The 22,486-nt window shown below is 42.3% G+C and overlaps 1 protein-coding gene across 1 annotated transcript in view; it reads right to left on the bottom strand.

Annotated features, from left to right (window-relative positions):
* Positions 1 to 22,486, bottom strand: part of LOC126483914 (exocyst complex component 2) — a 125,714-nt gene that overhangs the window by 85,284 nt on the left and 17,944 nt on the right. Inside the window, 5 exon segments of the mRNA XM_050107187.1 lie at positions 838 to 1,025; positions 1,028 to 1,051; positions 1,731 to 1,851; positions 12,176 to 12,371; positions 12,454 to 12,601. Of these exon segments, the coding sequence (XP_049963144.1) occupies positions 838 to 1,025; positions 1,028 to 1,051; positions 1,731 to 1,851; positions 12,176 to 12,371; positions 12,454 to 12,601 (677 nt within the window).

Raw genomic sequence — 22,486 nt, 5'->3', positions numbered from 1 at the left:
AAGCCACTATACAAGGCAAAGGAGAAGTGCCTGCTCGCCATCCAATGAGATAAAATAACCACAGAAGACTTTTTTTAATAGCCACACAGAAGAACATACAAGTAGTTTTACAATAAATGAAGGAAAGGAGACCACTCGTCTAGAGCTGGTTAGTGTGTGGCACATAGGAACACACAACAGAAAACAGTATTTACACTAGCTTTTGAGCTCTTCCTCTTTATCTAGCAGGAATACACACATTAACACACACAACCACATGGACACACCAACGCACTCACCCACAACAAGAAGGTCCCACAGCGATGGATTTGTATTTTGTCCATGTGGTTGTGTGTATGTGAATTTGTGTACTCCTATTAGAGAAAGAGAAAGAGCTCGAAAGCTGATGAAAGTACCATTTTCTGTTGAATGTTTCTACGTGTCTCACATTAATCTCCTACAGGTGAGTGATTGCCTTTCCTCCATTTTATGAATTATTCCATTCAGGAATTTCCATTGTTGTTATACATTACATTTTGAACTATTGGGGGTGGGGTGCAACTCACTGAGATACAGAGACATGTTTGTGATAATTGTTCCTCAAACAATTTCTTCTTCTTGCTTAATCTGCATGTCTATTGTTCAGCTTTTCTCACACCCCACATGTCTATTCTCCTGAAAAGACATTATTCTTTATATAATAAAAGGTTAATAATACAATATGTATTTCCTCTGTCTACCGACTCTGCTGTCATAGTTCCTCCTATCTCAAAAAGTCACAACTACATTTTCATTTCTGCCTCATGAAGCATTTATTTAAAATAGTAAATTAATTTTATAGTGCTTTAAAGAACTCACATTGACTTCTGTATTTCCAAATAAGTTTCTTGCTCTTGCATAATCATTGATGACAACTTCATATTCACCCTTCCGTATGTTACGCTCAATGTTCACTGGTAAACTGAACAAGAACTTATACCTCTGCAAGACACCAAGAGCATTTCGAGTGGCATCAGCACGTTCTCTGCGAGCAAGAACATCTTCGACAACTTGTTTGCTTCTTCCACAGACACTATACAAAAACAGAAAATTTCAACCACAATCAATTTCAATGAGTTTGAGACATCACAATATTTAGTGAATATAAAGTAGGAGAATAATTTATGGACTTTCTTTAAGCTTTTTTTTTCTTTACAAAAGCATCTTTTTTCCACCCTTTAAGCCAAACAAGTTTTCTAGTATAAAAGTTATGCTCAAATTAGGAACATCCAGATTCAAGCAACTTAATTTGAGAATCTAACGTTCATCAAACTTTACTTCAGCACTGCCTGATGAACTTTCTTGGAATCTTCCCATTCACAAGTAGCTTACAGAACACTATGAATACAGCAAGAATCAGTGTTTAAAGTGTACAAACCACACAAATGTTGAAATATTATAAAACATTTCTGGAAAACTGGACTTGCACTTGAAATGAAAGCAGATCTTAGCACGAAGGCAAAACAGATAGTAAGTGCAATTATTAACAGTAAAAGATTTTTAACTTGAACAGATCAATGTAAAATAATAGGCTTTTGCTGCTACATAGAAACGTCAAGAAGATTTGTTTGGAGGGGCAGGAGTGATCATCTGACCATCTCACTCCATACTTTTTTTTTTTTGGTCATGAAACGTGACTTCACAAAAACTCTCTAGTGTTAACCGTTTTAATGAACTGTTGTTCTAACTTGCCAGCTCATTGGTTTTCATACCTCTAATAGCTTTCTCGACTTTGGCTGTTTGATCAGGACCAAACTCTTTCATGTCAGCTTCAAATTTCTCCTTCAAAACCATCAGAGTATCTAACTGCTCCATTACAGAGCCAACATTTGTCTGGAAACAAAAAGAAATTTACATATTATCAAGCTGTGGCATAAATTTCTTGGTTATATGATTTATAAGTACATGTATTGCAATCATGCTAGATTCTGCAGCAAGACACAGATGACATTTTGCTATAGGGTACTATGAGTAATTTATACTAATCTCCCAAGGAAAGTTCATTTACTGTCAGTCAAGACTTTCTGTGCTCATCAGCAGAACCAGTAGCCACTAAAAATGTAAGGGAGGGAGAAAGGGAGCTTGGATGGTTGGTTGGGTTGGAGAGAAAGGGATTAAACTACAGGGTCATTAGTCCCATTTTCCATATTCAAACAGGTCGCAGAGTAAAATCATTCCTCAAAAAAGTCTGGGAAGTAAAAAAGACAGAAAACTAACTGGGAAACACACTGATGGAGAAAATAAAAGAGGCAAGAGAAAAGGTGAGAACTTGCACAAAAAGGAATGAAACAGTAGGAGGTATTAAAAGAATATAGCAGATGGCTGATCGCAAGAAGAAAAAAGGACGAGCAAGCTCCACTGTAACACACTATGTAATCATAAGTATCCGGACACCTGGTTGAAAATGACTTCATGGTACTCTCCACCGGTAATGCTGGAATTCAATATGGTGTTGACCCACCCTTAGCCTTGATGACAGCTTCCACTCTCACAGGCATACGTTCAATCAGGTGCTGGAAAGTTTCTTGGGGAATGGTAGCCCATTCTTCACAGAGTGCTGCACTGAGGAGAGGTCTCGATGTCGGTCGGTGAGGCCTGGCACGAAATCGGCATTCCAAAATACCCCAAAGGTGTTCTATAGGATTCTGGTCAGGACTCTGTGCAGGTCAGTCCATTAAAGGGAGGTTATTGTCACGTAGCCACTCTGCCATAGGCCGTGCATTATGAACAGGTGCTCGATCATGTTGAACGACGCAATCGCTATCCCCCAATTGCTCTTCAACAGTGTGAAACAAGAAGGTGCTTAAAACATCAATGTAGGTCTCTGCTGTAATAGTGCCATGCAAAAACAACAAGGGGTGCAAGATCACACCATGAAAAACACGACCACACCATAACACCACTGCCTCCGAGTTTTACTGTTGGCACTATACATGTTCACCGGGCATTCACCATACCCACACCCAGCCATCGGATCACCACAACTTGTACCATGATTCATCACTCCACACAACATTTTTCCACTGTTCAATCCTTCAATGTTTATTCTCCTTACATCAAGCGAGGCGTCGTTTGGCATTTACTGGCATGATGTGTGGCTTATGAGCAGCCACTCAACCATGAAATCCGAGTTTTCTCACCTCCCACCTAACTGTCATAGTACTTGCAGTGGATCCTGATGCAGTTTGGAATTCCTGTGTGTTGGTCTGGATAGATGTCTGCCTATTACACATTACGACCCTCTTCAACTGTCAGCGGTCTCTGTCAGTCAACAGACGACGTCAGCCTGTACGCTTTTGTGCTGTAATTTCCTTCACGTTTCCACTTCACTATCACGTTGGAAACAGTGGACCTAGGGATGTTTAGGAGTGTGGAAATCTCGCGTGCAGACGTGTGACTCAAGTGACACCCAGTCACCTGACCACGTTCAATGCCCGTGGGTTCTGCAGAGAGCCCCCTTCTGCTCTCTCACGATGTGTAATGACTACTGAGGTCGATAATATGGAGTACCTGGCAGTAGGTGGCAGCACAATGCACCTAATATAAAAGCGTATTTTTTTGGGGGTGTCCGGATACTTTTGACCACATAGTGTAGTTTGGTTGGTGTACTGAGGAAGCACCATTCAGTACCCCAGATCCCAAAAACTTTACAGTGTAAGTCTGATCAGTGATCAGTCTCCAGCAGGCCAGTCTCCAGAGTTAGTTTACCAGTAGCCTGTTTGGCCAGCAGTCAGCGAGTTCATTGCCTGGGATCCCAACATTTCCTGGGGTCCAAATGAAGGACTCTGAGCATCCACTATTTCCAAGGGCATAAAAAGATTCCTGGATAGTCATTACCAAAGGGTGGTGAGGGAAGCACTGATCAAGAGCTTGTAGGCTGCTTAAGGAGTCACCACAGATGACAAAGGACTCATAAGTGCAGGAGCAGATATGTGCAGGAGCAGATATGCTCAAGAGCGCAAGAGATGGCTACCAACTCTGCACTGAAAACAACGCAGCCATCCGGCATGGAGCACTGTTCAGTATGTCCAGCACGGGCGTAAGCGAAGCCAATGTGACTATCGGCCATCGAGCCATCAGCATAGATTATTTATGAGCCCTTGAAATCAACGACACGAGAGAAAAATTGCCGGCGGAACTGAGCCTTTTGGGCCTTGCGATAGGTCCAGACAAAGCTGTGGCTGAGGCATGGATCGTAGAGGTTTACGTGAATGGACCCACAGGAAAGGTGGTAGAGGTAAAGTGTCAAGTACAATAACAAGCGACTGGACACGGATTGCATTTGGAATCCCCAATCTGGGTCGCCGTTGTGGGAGATAGATCACTGTGTTAGGGAAAAGGAGACAGTAATTTCGATGATGAGATGAACTATGAATGTGCGCAGTACAATTCACAAGCAGCTGTTATCACCTGATCTGCAATGCCAGCTTCCATGAGGAGGCATGAGATCATTCGGAAAGCTTCCGTCACAAGCCCCCAAGCCTAACTCCACAGTGGCATACAGAGTCCAGCGGCTGCAATTCTGAGGGCAATGCTGAACCACACATTGGGCTCCCATAGTCAAGACAGGACTGTGCAAAGTCTTCAAACGGCTGCAGCATTGTAGGGCGATGAGCACTCCAGTCAGTGTCGCTCAGGTATCAAATAATATTAAGATGCCACCAGCACTTTTCCCTAAGCTGACGAAGATGTGGAAGCCAAGTTAAGTGGTGTTGAAGACCAGTCCCGAAAAGCAGTAAGTCTCCATTACTTTAAGTAGCTGGTGACTGAGGTAAAGTTCTGGATGTGGGTAGACAGTACGACAACAACAGAAGTGCATGACGCAAGTCTTGGCAGCTGAAAACTAAATGAGTGAGTGCCCACTACTGCACCTTTTGTATGGCTCCCTGCAGTCAATGTTCAACCACACCAATAGAAGAGGAGCAGAAGGAAATACAAAAATCGTCAGCATATAAGAAGGGGAGGCTGAGGAACCCACTGCTGCTACGAGACCATTAACAGCAACTAAAAAGAGTGGGACAGTCTGTACAGAGCTCTGAGGAAGCCCATTCTCTTGAATGTTGGGCAAACTGTGTGCAGCACTAAGTCAAACTCTGAAAGTGCTGAACGACAAAAAGTTCCTTATAGCAATTGGGAGCGAGCCCCAGAGACCCCACTTGTGCAGAGTAACGAGGATGTGGTGTTGCCAAGTGGTATTGTAGGCTTTTGACAGATCGAAAAAGATGGCAATAAATTGTTGACACCAGGAAAAGCTCGTTCGGATGACAGATTCCAGGTAGATCAAGTTGTCAGTGGTGGACTGACCTTGACTAAAACCAACCTGGAATGGAGCCAGAAGGCCTCAAGACTCAAGCAGCCAACACAACTGCTATCTCTCCATACGTCCAAGCAGCTTGGACAGAACACTGGTGAAGCTGATAGGATAATAGCTACCCACATCTACCAGGTTCTTACCAGGCTTTTTAGCACTGGAACAATGATACTTTCCCACCATTGCAACAGGAATTTGCCATCACTCCAGGCGCGGTTGAAAACAGCAAGAAGTTGGTCCTGGTAATCCGATGACAGATATGTGATCATTTGGGAATGGATGCTGTTTGGTCCAGGGGATGTGTAAGGACAATCAACAAGGGCACTGAGAAATTCCCACTCACTGAAGGGAGAATTATGTGGCTCAGGGTGGCATGGAGCAAAAGACAAGATGTTGTTGTTTCACCTGCTGTTTTCGGAGATGAAAGATGGGATGGTATTTCTCACATGCAAAGGTGCCATCATAATGCTCAGCAAGACACGCTGTGATTATGCCTGGATTTGTATATGCAGCTCCATGTGTGGATATTCCAGGTCTACCTGCAGGGGTCCGATATCCATTAAGGCGTCTCAGCTGGGAAGGGGAGGTTCGTGGAAACCTGGGAAGGGGAGGTTCGTGTTCCAATGGCGGAGACATATCATTCCCAACACTCTTGCTTCCTTTGTTTGGTGAGCTGACGGACCCAAGCACGGAGCTGTTTGAAGGCAATGAGGTACTCCAGGGACGGGTGGCACTTATGATGTTGGACGGACCGCCTATGGTCTCTAATGGCTGCAGCAATTTCCTGCGACCGCCACGGCACTGTCTTCCACCGGGAGCAACCTGAGGAACAAGGGATTACCGATTCAGCTGCAGCAACAATGGCAGTAATGATGGTGTGGATCACCTCATCAATGTTGCCATGCAACAGATATTCAACAGTGATAGCGAAAGTGAAAGTGTCCTAGTTAGTCTTGGTAAGAGCCCATCTGGGCAAGCATCCAGATGAGTGATGCTCGGGGAGGGACAGGAAGAGTGGAAGGTGGTCACTGCCATACAAGTTGTCTTGAGCTCTCTAGTGGATAGACAGGAGAATTCCAGGATTGCAAACCAAGAGACCAAAAGTGGGGGGAGCTGGGATACCAATGCAGCCAATGCATGGTGCCACACTTCACCATCTGGAGGAAGGTAGACGTTACAGACGGTAATTTCCTGCATTGTCCTCACCCTAACAGCCAGAACTTCTAAAGGTGTTTGAAGGAGCACAGGTTTGCTACAGACAAAAATCTAAGGACATAGATACAGACTCCACCTGGAATTCGGTCACAGTCAGAACAGTTTTTGTAGTACCCATGATAGCCATGAAGGACAGTGGTCTGCATTGCAGGAAACCAGGTTTCCTAAAGGGCAACGCAAAAAACAGGCGTAACACTTAAGAGCTGTCATAACTCAGCGAGGCGGGAGAAAAACCCTCAGCAATTCCACTGAAGTATGATGCAATCAAGAGTTGTCCTAACTCAGCGAGGCGGGAGAAAAACCCACAGCAATTCCACTGAAGAATGATGCTTTCCGTCATCTGGGAAGTCACGAAGGGACCAAAGAAGCAGATTACACCTCACGGTCACCTGCCACCACTGGTTGATTGCTCGCATCCAATACCATTCCATCTGAGGCTTCAGTGAGATCTAGGTCCTCCAGGGATACCAGAATCTCCAACTCGTCCTCAGACGTGGAAGTGTTAGGGAGTGGTGGTGTGGGGACCACCAGAGTCTCCCACTCCTTAACAGATTTCTTCTTTGTCAGTTTGCCCTCTCACTGCTCTTTACGGGCTTGCTGGGAGGGCTTCTCTGAAGTAGCTTCAGGGACAGAGGAAGACTGTGAAGCTCTTCGACCACAGGCTGGCCTCCACTTTACCACGGGGGGAGACCATGGAAGGTAGAGTCCCAAAGGACGCCTTCCATGCAAGAAGAGCTGGAGGAGGCTGTTGCTTCTCCAACGGAAGAGGAGGAGGGTGGGAGAGGGGGGGCATGATGTCCCCAGCATTTGTGGGAGAGGTCGTCACAAAGTAAAAGCTTTTGAGCAACAGAAGATGAGGTTCCCCCAGTCACCAGAAGGGGGGATGAAGATGGGCAGCCCTGAGTGCCCACTGGAGAAAGCTTGGACGAGGAGTGTAATGGCATCAATGACAGCGACATTACCATAGCGGCAGCGTAAGTCGATAGCAATCGAGCAGGGTTCAACCTTTCATATATCAGTTTAGCCTCACAGTAAGGCAGCCTGTCCACAATTTTGTACTCCATAATTTTCCACTCCTTTTGGAGTACTGTGCAGTCCAACGAGCAGGGGGAGTGGAGCTCTCCACAGTTGACACAGGTGGAAGGACGGGCACATGTGGTATTCAGATGCAGTGGACATCCGCAGTTTCAAAAAGTGGTGCTGCAATAGCACCGGGAAGACGTGCCCGAACTTCTAGCACTTAAAGCCGACAAAAGGGGAAGGGATGTATGGCTTGACACCACAATGATATACCATCACCTTGACCTTTTCAGGTAACAAATCACTCTCAAAGGTCAACATGAAGGCACCGATGGCAAGCTTATTATCTTCAGGCCCCTATAGGAGTGCCAGATGAGATGAATGCCCCATCATTCTAAACTGGCATGTAGCTCATCATTGGGCTGCAATGAGAGGTTGTGATGAGACATAATTCCCTGGACCACATTGAGACTTTTATGGGGAGTGACTGAAACAGGAATATCACCTAGCTTCTCAAGCAGATTAATGTTCAGGGCTGGGCTGGTGATGCAGCCAGAATCGGGAATGAACTATCGTGCGTTTTGGACAGTGCTGTCACTTCCCCAAACTTATTCTCCAGTGGTTCAACAGAAAATAGAGGCTTCGTATCCAGATAGCAGTCCCCATCAGTTCTGCTGTACACTAAATAACAAGGCGAATATGACTCTCTGCTTTCTGTGGCCCTACGTTCCTCCAATGGTGTAGCTAAGGAGGGGAACGATTTAGAGTCATACTCCACAGCATTGAATTCAGCCTTCCCTTTATTAGAGATGGCTGGGGCCATTCGGTACCCAGCAAAAGATGACTTGGTCCACTTCATTGCAGGTCATAAGCCCTGATGCCACCCACTGCGATCAGTGGCTCTGCCCAAGGAGCCCACCCAGCCACAACAAAGGCCACCTGGCATGATGGTCATTGCCGGGAGTCCCGATGCCCCAAACAAAGACAATGGGCATCTACTCCTTGGCATACATGGGGAGATTGCAGCTCAGGCATCAGTAGTGCAATCCCTGCAGAGTCAGGGGGTTACGACCAAGAGGACACATGACGACCCCTCTATGAAGGACTGGCGACTGTGCTGGATACTGCGAACTTAGGAAGCCAGTACGGAATGAATCATAATAGATATACCTTCTACAATGACAGTAACATTACAATGAATTTGAAAAAGTTCACTTTTCTTATAAACAATTCACTTACTCCTGAAGCAAGTGCAAAGGAAGGAAGATTAGAGTTTAGTGCCCCACCACCAACTAAGTAATTAGCACCACCCCAGCTTCAGATAGGATGGAAAAGAAACTAGCTATGTCTTTTTCAAAGAAACCATTATGGCATTTGCCTTAAGTAATTTGGGAAAAGCATAGGAAACCTAAACTAGTAGGAGCGGATGGTGATTTGAACCACTGTCCTCCTGAATGCAGATTCAAGTGTATTACCACTGCACCACCTCATTCAGTGGAATTACAATGACAAAAAGCTTGTTTACACAAGTCATAAATTTGTGATACTACAGCAAGTCTGTTTTAATCACAACACAAGAGGTGTCATAATTCAGAGTAATGTCAATGGCAGGGATCTGAATTTTAAGCTACCACCTGCCTTTTCAAAATGAACTCCTAAACTAAAGATATTATCTCTCAGACTGGTTCATTACTTCAAAATGTATGTTCCTTAGTCCCAGCATCACAGTTGTACCCTTTTCATGGTGCCATCCCCTTTCCATTATTTCATTTTTACTTCAGAAAATTTGGAAATCACAGGCAGCAAGACAACAAAACATGTTGAACTACTCCAAAATGCATTCCACTTTATGCATAATCAATGTAATTGAATGTTATAGGGTAGTTTCTTTTACAAAACAGTAAAAACTGAGCTGCATTTTTATTAGGATTAAGCTATTTGCTATCAGCTTGTTGAACGTATGTTCTATTTTTCTCTTGGTTTTGTCTAGTATGGCAGTGTTGAGGTCATTTGTCAGTGCACTTGAATCAACAACAAACGTCACAGTTTCTGAAGAGTCCTCCAATGTTTTTGACAAGTCTATGTAGGTCAACAAATATTTGATGATACAACTACAGTGCTCTGCTGCTGCTGAAATATTTAAAACAAATCTCTAAAATTCTATACACTCAAAAACCACGCCTCTAAGCAAGAAGTCCATGTTTTGTCATTGGACAGACAAAAACGCTACTCACCAAGAAGTTGCATGAGGAAACACATGAAAGAAATGGGAATGTGTGAGTTTTCAGAGTCAATGGCTCCTCCTCCTGGTAGAAGGGTTGAGAGGAAAGGAAGAGGGATGAAGGAAAAGGACCAGTGAGGTTTACGAAATACCAAAAGTTAGAGAAAAAACACCCAGAACCCCAGGTAAAGGGACACTTACTGGACGGGATGAGAATGAAAAAATACCTGTAGGGGCACTTCCACTAGATGAGGTTTGAAAACATGAGAACTTAAAGGTGAAGGTAGGGTAATGAGCAAGACAGAGATTACGGAAGAAATATCATGAGAGAGTCAATAACAGCAGAAAGTTAAGTGCATTATAAACAGTAACAAAGATTACTGAAGAAATATCGTGAGAGAGTCAATAAAAGCGGAACCAAATGTTAGGTGGGCTGGGATATTTCACCCATCCCTTCTAGAACAGCTTTTCTTCACCCCCTCTCCCCTAATCTCTGTAATATCCAGGTCATACCCCATGCTGCTTCTGCACCCATTTCCCTACCCTACAGCTGCCACCCCTGGACCAGTCCCCACTGTATCACTAGAGCACAGCACACTCTACAACATGATAGGTATGATCTTGGTGCCTGTTTCATCACACTGCCATCTGTATTCTCCCTCCCGACACCAGTTTCTCAGAACTATGCACGTTGAAACTGCCTTTACAACATGTGCTTGGTTCTCGCCAACAATCTAGCCTAAATTTATCTTAATGTCTGCAGTCTGAGAACTTCTTTATCAGTTCCTTTTCTTCACTCCCACTTATTTTTCTATATGTTTTTCAATATCTCTATTTTTCCCTGTCCTACTCACTTGACCACCACATATAATGTGCCTAACTTTTCATTCTTATTGACACTTTCATAATTTTTTTCCCAGTAATCTCTGTCTAGCTTATTACCCTACCTTCCACCTCTCAGTTCTTAGGTTTTTTAATCCCATCTTGTGCACGCAGCAACAAACAGTCTCTCCTTCTCATCCTATCTAGTAAGCCTCCTCTGACCCGTGATTCTGGGCAACTTTTCTGTAACTCTTCCGATTTCAAACTTCAACAGCCCTTTTTCCTGCATCCTTCTTCCTTTCCCTTCAACCCTTCTGTCACAAGAAGGTGATAATGGCTCCAAAAGCTCACACATTTCCACATCTTTCGTCTATTATTCTTTCCAATGCTTGGTGAGTCCGAAGGAGGAGACACTGGCTCCAATAGCTCATATATTTCCACATCTTTTGTGTGTTATTCTTGCCGATGCTTGGTGAGTAAACTGTTTACTTATCTATAATATATTTTCAAACACTGATTATTTCATTAGCAACTTTTAGAGGGGAGGAAGATTCCAGTTTCCATGCTCATATGATTCTGAAGCTTTTTGAGGATGCGTTGCACCATATCAACCAACATGCGAAATTAAAAAGTGACAAGCACCAGTAGAACGACAACCCGTATATTAAATAAATGAAATACTTCCTCAAAATTGGAGATATAGATAACATGATATGTCGATGCTGCAAGTAGTAGATACTATTCAGTTTTTAGGAATACAAATTAAGCACAATCTGTACTGAAAAACTTACTAATACACTGTAATTAACAAATACCTTTGTTATACTACAGTGAAGTATGCATGACTGCAGGTATAGATTATCTAAAAATGAAGAAACTAGTTTATTCTGATAGTTTCTATTTGCTAATGAATATGAATATTTCTTTTTAGGGGAGCAAGGGAGCGAGGGTCTTTTAGCAGGGATATTATCTTCAGAATGCAGAAGGGCGTTAATATATGAGCTTCCATACTGTCACATGGAAAGGTATACATGGATTCAATAACTAGCCAAAGTATATTAAATATATTGTGGAAAATATTTTGATGTTCAAGATTTAATCAAAGTATAAGGGCAATATTTTTTTCTAAATTAATGAAGATCATTTTTACAACAAAAAAAAGGAAGATTAATGTTTTCTGTCCCATTAACGACAAGGTCTTGCACGATGGAACATACATTTAAGGGAAAGAAGTATGGAGAAGTAATTTGGATGCCATTCTGAATTCACTGCAACTGAAATATGGAAACTATGGAAACGAAAATCTGGATGGCAAGAAGTAGGCTCCACCCAAATTCAAACCTACAATACCAAAGTAAAAGATAATTTGCAACCATAGTCAGTATTCATAGTTTCTTTACTATGTACACTCAAGACCATATCCCTGAAGGAAATCTTTGGTGAACTGTACAAAAGCAAAATTAACAGATATCATAGCCTCTATTACCATCTCAGCAAATTTCTGCAAACAAATATTTACCATAATACAGTACATTACTTAAAACTTCATGTTAAGCAGTGCATCTCACTTTCAAAAATGAAAGTTGTCCTTCTTTTTGCCCATCAACTTTCCGTCGCAGAAATGCGAGGCCAGCCTTTAAATCTTCAAAGGATGTTGCATGGTGGTTTTCAAGAAGAAACCAAGCAGCTACAAACTGCTCTGATGTTAGATCACCTGATCCATCAGGAAACAGCTCTCGAAGGTCATCCTCAGGAAATTTCTTACTGAAAGATTGAGCAAGACGTGAGACATTTATTTGTTTAATTAGAAGACCGACACAAACGAAGACTTAATCTATTAACTTACTCATTTTCTTCAACAGATAGACCTAACGGATCTTCTTGTTGATAACTTGTGGGAGAAAGTGATCTTCTCCCCCAAACAAGTGTCCGAAGTGGAGCTTCTTCAACCCAAACAGCACTTTCTTTCAAAGGACCAATTGTCTCATGATAACCTGTGTAGGACATAGTGTAGGATATAATATTACTATAGAAGTAAACACAACAATGGAGTGGTTTTATTCATATACAGGGACAAGAAAATTTCAGAAAAAAATATAACATGGAAAATAACGTGAAGTTAGTAGTTTTTAGCAAAATTGGCAATTTTTACAATATGTCACAAAATTCATAAATTTGCTGTATAAAAAAAGTTATAAATCTAAGGATGGTAGTTTACTGATGTTCACAATCTGTAGTTATTGAATATTAAAATGGTGTTTTGATATCTAATTTCCTCAAGGCTGAGGTTCATGCATAATCTTAAAATGGCATTTCATTTCTCTTGCAACAAACTTTGATGTAATGAGGAAAACAGCATCAAAATTGGCAAAAAATCCAATTTTGCAAAAATTACACAGAAACTGAAAAAAAATGGCACAGAAATTGGTAATAAACAAGACAGAATGAGGGGTCGCGGGTGGGGGGGACAACACAAAATTGGTGGTGGGATACAACTCAGAACTTGGGAAAAATGCACTGAATTTCGCAAAAAATATCATCAAATTTGGCAAAAAATAGCACCAACCTTCACAGAAAAAAAGCTGAATTTGGGAAAAAAGACACTGAATAAGGGCAAAAACAACAGGAACTCAGGCAAAAAATAACGCCAAAACTGGCAAAAAATTACACCAAATTGTGCAAAAAAGCAACACTGAATTTGACAAAAAAGCAACATTTAATCTAGCAACAAATGACATCAAATTTGGCCAAATATAACACTGAATTTGACTGTGAAATAAAACAATCTTTTCTTGTTCCTATTCATGTATAATAATCCACCTAATTCTTGAAAATTTTGTTCTGGTTGAAGATTCATACATCTTGACTATTGCACAGGGTCGAATGGTTAGCACAATTTAGTTAGTTAAAGACAGGAGTTTCAGAGTAACGAATGCAAAGGAATATTGGGAGCCAGAAGTCCTGTGTGTGTTACATTCTGTTGCACAGCTCAGTGGTATGATATTGTGATGCAAGTGGGTCAGCGGAGCACCGACTTAAGCAGTACAAAGGAGAACACTGTGTCACTGGCCAGCGGAGGACGTGACAAGACACAGCTCGCCGCACTCCAGGTATCAACATTGAGGGTGGTAATCGGGTCAGTTATGCCAACTGAGCAACACCAGAATATTCTACCATCCTTTTGGAGACGAAGAACCACACACATCAGCAGCAGAAAGCCACATTTAAGGACCCACAGGCAGCTCACCTTCGTCGACCATCGAGAGATAATGGGGTGACACAGAGCCTGTGTCATTCAGAGATGCACCGTTTCTGAGTCATCGCAGTCATTGTAATAGTCAGCATTATAATACAGGTCGTGGTCTAGGAGGCACCAGAGTGATGCCGGCACTGCAGTCATCACTGTCACTATTTGATTGTCAGACACTGCCTGCCAGGGCTGTCATTGCCTGGGTTGCATTGTGGTAATGCACTGTCGCCATCTGCACAAACACCGTTATTGGGACCGAAGCCAGGAATCTGGTCCGCCAACACCAGACAGCCACTGCTACGGATGGTTGCTGAGATAGGGCACTGACCCACCCCACTGCCACCGTCGCCACCACACACCCCAGCCGCGATCTCAACAGAGGCCCGTGGCATGCGGTTCCAGTCACTGCCGTATGACCCAGCGAGGCCATAGTGCTGCTGCCAACGCAACAGGTTCCAGTTACTCCAGCGCAGCTACAGTTCCTGCGGCAGTTGCACATTTGAGCATCCGCACGCCACCTTCATTGCTACTGAGAGTACTGTGAGTGAAAGCACATCCTGCTCAGAGGGCCTACAACCAATGTATTGCAGTTGATCAATAAATGATGTTCTTCTGTTATCATGAACACAACCCCACCACCTTCTTCCTCACGTCCAGCAGAGAACCCACATTAAAATTCAGCAATGGACGGTAGTGTTTACACTGGTGTCAGACTGCTGAGGCATCAAGGAGGCCGGACCTAATGGAATTAAAAGTCAGCAGTATGGAGCATCTACAGCAACGGTGTGCCACGCAGCAAAGGAAGTAAGCGTAGATTTCAGTTATTTTGGTTTCGAGCCTGCTGGGTTGTCTCTTTCCCTGTCTTTTGCCAGGATAATTTTTGTGTTCTTTGGATACACTTTTCTCTTGATTAAATTGTAGTCATGGTGAAGGAACTTTCATCTGCTGAGATTATTGAGCAATATAGGTATCAGGTAGATAAATTACGGCTAGAGGTAAATAAGCCCAGAGCAGCAGAGAGGGAGCAGTCACAGCCCAACCCACCCACTCTGGATGGCACTGCTGCAGGATTGATTACCCTGTTTTCTGGGGAACTGGGGGAAGATGTTTTTATCTTTTTTGACAATTTGGCTACAGCCAACAAATTAGGTGAATGGGGTAAGGAACATTTATTATGTGTTGCTAGACTGAAATTAACAAGATATGCTAGAGCACATTATGTGTAATAAGAATCTGAGGGAGGCTAAAACATTTGAGAATTTTCAGGAAGGGTTAATAGATATCGGAAGAAGAACATGGCTATTGTCGGGAACAACTTATCAGGGTTTTTTCGTAAGCAGGACGAATCAATTGAAAGTTTCACCAACTGTATTCGTAAAATCAATGTAGGTACCTAAGAGCTCACGGACGATGACAGGGTTAACTCAGTAATTTTGTGGGAAGCAGAGCAGTTTTTGGAAATGTCAAGAAAGGTGTGTACAGAATTTCCTAAATATTTGAGTGAAGCAATGAATATTGCATCATCATTAGAGGAAATTGAGTCATTGTAAGTCAAGTGAATGTATAGTATGGACATCAAATGTTTTTGGTGTGGACAAAAGAGTCATGTACAAAGAGACTGCAGACAGTAAAGTTGCACGTATTGTAAGGAAACTGGTTACTCGGACTGGCAATGCCATAACAGATGTCAGCAACAATTGAAGTTTCAATCACAGGGTAGATCTTATGGGCAGCAGGTAAACAGCGCAGCGGGCAGGGTGTCCATTATACCTCACTCCCATTAAGTGTCACACATTTAAGAAAGCAGTGGTAAACTACGTAAAATGTAGTTGGATACCAGTTCTCCAGTACTGGTTGCAAATAAGCAAGTATCTGGAGCAAATGGGTTAAGTGCAACATGCTAGACATTAAATTGTGTAGGTGGAGGGTGTGTAAATTCACTCAATGCTGGAATGTTGAAGTTCTGGGTGGGGGAGGTTAACTTCCACGTGACTGCAGAAGTTCCTCGCATGGTTAGCGATAGGTACGATGATGTTCTCGGATTCGGTTTCCTAGGTGCACATTGTGCCATAACTGACTTGGAATGGCATACGGTAGAACTGGATGGAACTTTGTTTCAGCTAGGCTCTGCAACTGGAATACCTTCATTGTCACGAGGTCTGTCCCATTGCCAGGGGAAACAAATTTAACTGTGTACAAGGTCCCTTAAGGTCAATTCGCAGGATCGCATACTGAAAGGTACAGGAAGGTAGTCTGTACTGATGTTGGTTCTGACCTGCCAGTGAATTCATTGTGTATCACCGAACCTTTGGCAGATAACAAGGTATTGGGTGCAGTTAGTCATTTTCTACAATATAGTGTGTGCTACGTTCAGGAGGCAGACAGCATGAGGATAACGCCTGTCAGTATTGATAATATTGGCACCAAGGCAGTAAAGTTGCCGCAGGGTACCCTGGTTGCAAATTTAGAAGTGTTGCATGAGGATGAACTAGACCATGATTTTACAGCACATCACACAATGTTGGAGGGGTCTGTCGACTGGTTAGTGTTAAGGAGTAAGGTAGCACATCTTGAAGCACAGCACAGTTCATTAGTGGAAAAACTACTGAGTGGGTACAAGACATTATTTAATCCGTCGGGTCCATTATCTGCAACACCGCTTGTTCAACACCAAATTCCTGCTGGAAATCAGGCATCCATCACCAAACAACTGCATCGAGTTCCAAGTCATTTACAGCTGACTATGGAAGCATTTATAGACCAGCAACTTATAGATGGCATCACAGGACCTAACTGCAGTCCTTGACATGTTCCCATTGTAATTGTAAGCAAAAAACACTACATGGTTGCAAAGTATAATGTTTCTGTTGTGATTACCAGTTCCTCAAACAGAAAAAGGTGTCAGATGCATATCCTATGCGTCATATAACAGACACTGGACAACTTGTGTCAGTGTCAGTATTTCACAACACTGCATTTGCGTAGTGATTACCACCAGTTGGCAGTGACACCAGAGGACTGGCCAAAAACTGCATTCTCCACACCGACTGGACACTTTCAGTTTTGCTGCACACTTTCTGGACTTAAAAACATGCCGGCAATATTTCAGCATGTGTTGGATAGTGTGTTCCATGCATTAAAAATAAAACACTGCATAGTGTACCTGGATGACATAATCGTGTATTCAAAGGATATTCCAAAACATTTGGAGTAATTGTGCACAGTGTTTGATCATCTACGCACTGCACCGTTAACATTGAGCTTAGAGAAATGTCATTTTGTACTGCCAGAAGTTCAGTATTTGGTTCACATTACAGGGCAGGATAGAATTCATAGCGATCCAAAGCTAGTTGAGACCTTTCAAAATTTTCCAACACCCACCAGGGTAGTAAAGGAATCGTAGTTTCATTTGGGGCTCACGAATTTTTACCATAGGTATGTTCCAAAATTAGCAGAAACTGCAAGACCTCTCATGCAACTGCTATGGAAAGGACTGAAGTTTCACTGGGCAGCTTAGTGAGAGATGGCGTTCCAGAAGTTAAAAGATCTGTTGACGTCTAGTCCCGTTTTTGTCTAGCCAGACTTTGAAAACCCATTTATTCTTTCTTGTGATTCAAGCACTTTTGTGCTAAGGATTATTTTTAGTCTCAAAGTAGATGGACAGGACACCCTATTGCATATATTTCACAGCAGCTCAATAATGCTAAATGAAATTATACCACTACAGAGAAGGAAATGCTTGAAGTGATTTTTGGAATTGGGTGCGGTTAAGCGAATTTGATTGTGAGGTAGTATATTACCCAGGAAGGTTGCACACTAATGCAGATGGACTCAACTGTAAGGTACATGCTATGGAATGCACAGGCAGTGACATAACTGAATGGAGGACTGTCAGTGGTTTGCTAAATAAAAGTAGTCCTGCACAGAGGACAGAATATTGTATCGAACAACAGAGGCTCACAGCACGTGGTTCCAGTCTCCATGGTACAAACCAGCAAGGCCGTAGCACCACTGCAAAGACAGCGGGTTTCAGTTGTGCCAGCGCAGCTACAGTTACCTCAGCGGGTGCACGTCTGAGCAACAGCCAGCCACCTTCGTCACTGCTGAGAACATTAGGAGCAGAAGCAAACCCCCACCCAGAGGGCCAATAACCAATGTATTGCAGTTGTCCAATAAATGTTGTTATTCTGTCATCAGGAGCCATCCATAGATGTAGCCCCACCAACCTCTTCCTCACACCCAGCAGCAAACCTACGACTGAACCCAGCGATGGGCAGCAGAGTCTCGTGTCTGTTTACACAATTACTTAAGAGTTCTAAATGTGAAAATTGAAAATAACTGTTACAAGGATTACAAAGGAAAAGAAAAGATGTAACCTAAATTTGTCTCTAAAGGAAGTTCACTTGACGTAATTATACCATTACAAAGAGACAAAATGGCTTACCAGTACTTTCAGCAGATAAAATTACAGTACCGCCAATATAAATATTCACAAACAAAAAACTATTCCTTGTTTTCAGAACAATTACATTCTTCTTCAGGGAATAAAGTGGAAGAGATTGGGAAAGGTTAGAAAGGAGAGGCAGTCACTCAAACCTCTGGATGAGATGGACCCATCTATTGTGAGTATGACAAGAGAAGGCACAACGTGAACTTAAAAACTCTAATTGGAGCCACATCAAAAGATGTTTTAAAATAGATTTTTCACTCATTTATTAAAGAATTTAAATCACCAGGAAGTATTTCAAATATTTTCAACTCAGGTTTAAATAATTAAATCTGATGTTTTTAAAACTGTTGATATCAAGTGATATTTACTTGATAATGCGTATTATTCCCAAATTTCTTGTTGTTACTTGTGTCCCACTTTGACAGTTTTTGCAAGAAGTGCGATACCTATATACAAATGACAAAAACACATATTGTGAAAAATAACTGAAGGGATCTAAAATTGGTAGAACACTTGGGCTCTTGATAATTTGACAACACTGGCAACAAATTTGCAGCCTTCCCTGTACTGAAACCACGGACCACCTCCAGTGAGACAAGACAAATGTGGTTAGCCATAACAATGAAACTAGGCAAGTATGTGTCAGTGTGTGTATCTTTATTGCTAAATGACTATTCTGAGGCTTGGTCCCATTTGCAGGTTGCCTACCCAATGGTTTCTGGAGGCAGCAAAAATTTGATTTTCTACTTTTCATATAGTTATTGACTGAATTTGAAAGGCTATCACAACCCACGCATGAAGAGCTATGATCTTATGTTAAAGGTTTGATATGGTTAGACAAGCACTGCTGTTAAGAACTGTTTATATACCTTGAGGCAGCATAATTCACAGAGTCTAATTACTCATTCGTTTGGTATTTGAGAATGAGAGCATTTAGAGACTTCCAACACATTCTACACATAATTTCCAACCTTTACTAAACTTTTTCTCATTGACATCACCCCCCACACCCAAAAATAAATAAATAAATAAATAAAAAATTTGAAAGGAAAAAAATTTTATTGCTTAATGCATATTCACTGTTCATGCAGCATCTGGCATGATGTTTTAATTTATTATGTCTTTACTACTTACTCTATTTGCAACACTTACTCTACTTGCAACACATTTTGCAGCCAGCATCCACATAGAGAACTGAATGTACCTGGAGATATGATGTTTTATACATGGGAGTTAGATTCTTTGAAGAACTCGGGATGGGGGTTTACTGGTTCTGTACTAGTTAGTCTTAAGGGCATCACCTGAAAGATGTTGCGAAAAACTCTCCAAGTTTTTAACCAATTTATTACAAATTTTTACACAACACTCTAACAAACATTCAGATGGAAATGGACATGGGAGTGGGGGAGATAGACAGTGAAAGGTTGGAGGAGGTTATGCACAGAGAGAATTGGGGGAGAGGAGGGGGAGTGTTGCAGGAGATGTACAGAGCTATTGGACATTCAGACAGCAATGGGTATAGAGAGATGGGAGGGAGAGATGGGCAGAGACAGGAGAGATGGGGAAGTGGGTGAGGGGGAGGGAATGTACAGAGAGAGAGAGCGAGAGAGAGAGAGAGAGAGAGAGAGAGAGAGAGAGAGAGGGGGGGGGGGGGGGGGAAGATGGGCAGGGTAGGGCATGGAATCTTGGATGCATATGCAATTCCCATACATATGTAGCAATTGTGACTCATTGCTGGGTCTGCTAGTATCTTGTATAAAGTTATTTCAATTAAAATGTCACAGTGACAAGTATATATCAAAGACATTTCACAACCACTCCAAAGGAAGATAACAACCTGTCATTTCCACAATATTGTATGGAATCATATTTGCTAAGTAATACACTGTCAGACAAATAAATCTGCACAGATATCTTGTTATTTGTGTTGTTGTTGTCTTCAGTCCAAAGCAGCTCTCCATGCTACTCTATCCTGTAGAAGCCTCTTCTTACCTCAGTAACTACTGCAACCTACGTCCTTCTGAATCTGCTTACTGTATTCATTCTTGGTCTCCTCCTGATTTTTACCCCCCACACTTCCCTCCAATACTAAGTTGGTGATGCCTCAATGTCTCACAAGGCGTCCTATCAACCAATCCATTCTCCTAGTCACCGTGTGACACATATTTCCATTCTTCCCAATCCCATTCAGTACCTCTTCATTGGTTACATGATCTATCCATCTAATCTTCAGCAGTCTTCTGTAGCACCGCATTTCAAAAGCTTCTATTCTCTTCTTGTCTAAATTGTTTATTGTGCATGTTCTGCTTCCACACATGGCTACACTCCATATAAATCCTCATCACTGGCATGCAAGTCACCCAATGTGGCGTTGAATGAAATAAGACTTGCACTTGGCAACCTAACTTCCCTGGATGGGGCCTCCCGGCCAATGAAGCCATATGCTCATTTCCATTTTTTGTATAAATACTTTTAGAAAATACTTCCTAACACTTAAATCTGTGTTTGATGTTAACAAATTTCTCTTTTTCAGAAATGCTTTTCCTGCCACTGACAGTCTACATGCTGAAAAATTTGTCCTTAGTGTAAATCATCAACAGGCACTGTAAGCAAACAGAAGCAGCACTGCATTGAAACTCGGGAAGCAGGGACAGAAGCTAGTCCAAGTTATTAGCCAACAAAAATGTGGCTGACTAACCATTTAACTGTAGGGGAAATCATTACATTATACTAATACTCAACAGCATTTAAGCTTCAATACAGAAATTTAAGATGTTCCGGCATGCTGAAAGGAAGGGGACTACAGCTGTTAATTTTCTGAGGGTATACAGCTCTTCTGCATGGTTAAATGATGGCGTCATCTAGGGTAAAATATTCCAATGCTGAAATAGATCCCCATTTGGATCTCTGAGTGGGGACAACTAAGGATACCAGCACCAGGAAAAACGGAATTGGCATTCTAGTCATTGGAACTTGGAATGTTAAGACCTCATAACTGGGTAGAGAGATCAGAGAACATAAAAAGGGACATGGATAGGTTGAAGTAAGATACAGTAGGAATCAGTAAAGTGCAGTGGTAGGAAGATCAAGACTTCTGGTCAAATGAGTACAGGATTATACACACAAAACTAAATAAGAGTAATACAGGAGTAAGCCTAATAGCAAGTAAGAAAACAGGAATTCGGGTGCCACAGGGGAGTGTTATGGGACCATTGCTTTTCACAATATATATAAATGACCTAGTAGATAGTGTCGGAAGTTCCATGCGGCTTTTCGCGGATGATGCTGTGGTATACAGGGAGGTTGTGGCATTGGAGGGTTAACAGCGAAATGCAGGAAGATCTGCAGTGGATAGGCACTTGGTTCAGGGAGTAGCAAGGCAACTGAACCTTAACATAGACAAAAGTAATGTATTGTGAATACATAGAAAGAAGGATCCTTTATTGTACGATTATATAATAGCGGAACAAACACTGGTAGCAGTTACTTCTGTAAAATATCTGGGGGTATGCGTACAGAACGATTTGAAGTGGAATGATCATATAAAATTAATTGTTGGTAAGGCGGGTGCCAGGTTGAGATTCATTGGTAGAATCCTTAGAAAATGTAGTCCATCAACAAAGGAGGTGGATAACAAAACACTCGTTCAAACTATACTTGAGTATTGCTCATCAGTGTGGGATCCGTACCAGGTCGGGTTGACAGAGGAGATAGAGAAGATCCAAAGAAGAGCAGTACGTTTCGTCACAGGGTTATTTGGTAAGTGTGATAGCATTAAGGAGATGTTAGCAAACTCAAGTGGCAGACTCTGCAAGAGAGGCGCTCTGCATCGCAGTGTAGCTTGCTGTCCAGGTTTCAAGAGGGTGCATTTCCGTATGAGGTATCAAATGTATTGCTTCCCCCTACTTATACCCCCCTAGGAGATCACAAATGTAAAATTAGAGAGATTCGAGCGGGCACGGAGGCTTTCCAGCAGTCGTTCTTCCCGCGAACCATAGGCGACTGGAACAGGAAAGGGAGGTAATGACAGTGGCATGTAAAGTGCCCTCCGCCACACACTGTTGGGTGGCTTGTGGAGTATGAATGTGGATGTAGATGTAAGCTACTACGAACAGCATGGTGAACACATAATTGTACCACAGACAGACACAAAGCCAACACCCAACACAATAGTAAAAT

Source organism: Schistocerca serialis, chromosome 6, assembly GCF_023864345.2.
Source record: "Schistocerca serialis cubense isolate TAMUIC-IGC-003099 chromosome 6, iqSchSeri2.2, whole genome shotgun sequence".
NCBI classification, from domain to species: Eukaryota; Metazoa; Arthropoda; class Insecta; order Orthoptera; family Acrididae; genus Schistocerca; species Schistocerca serialis.
This window is presented reverse-complemented; position numbering and strand designations above follow the sequence as displayed.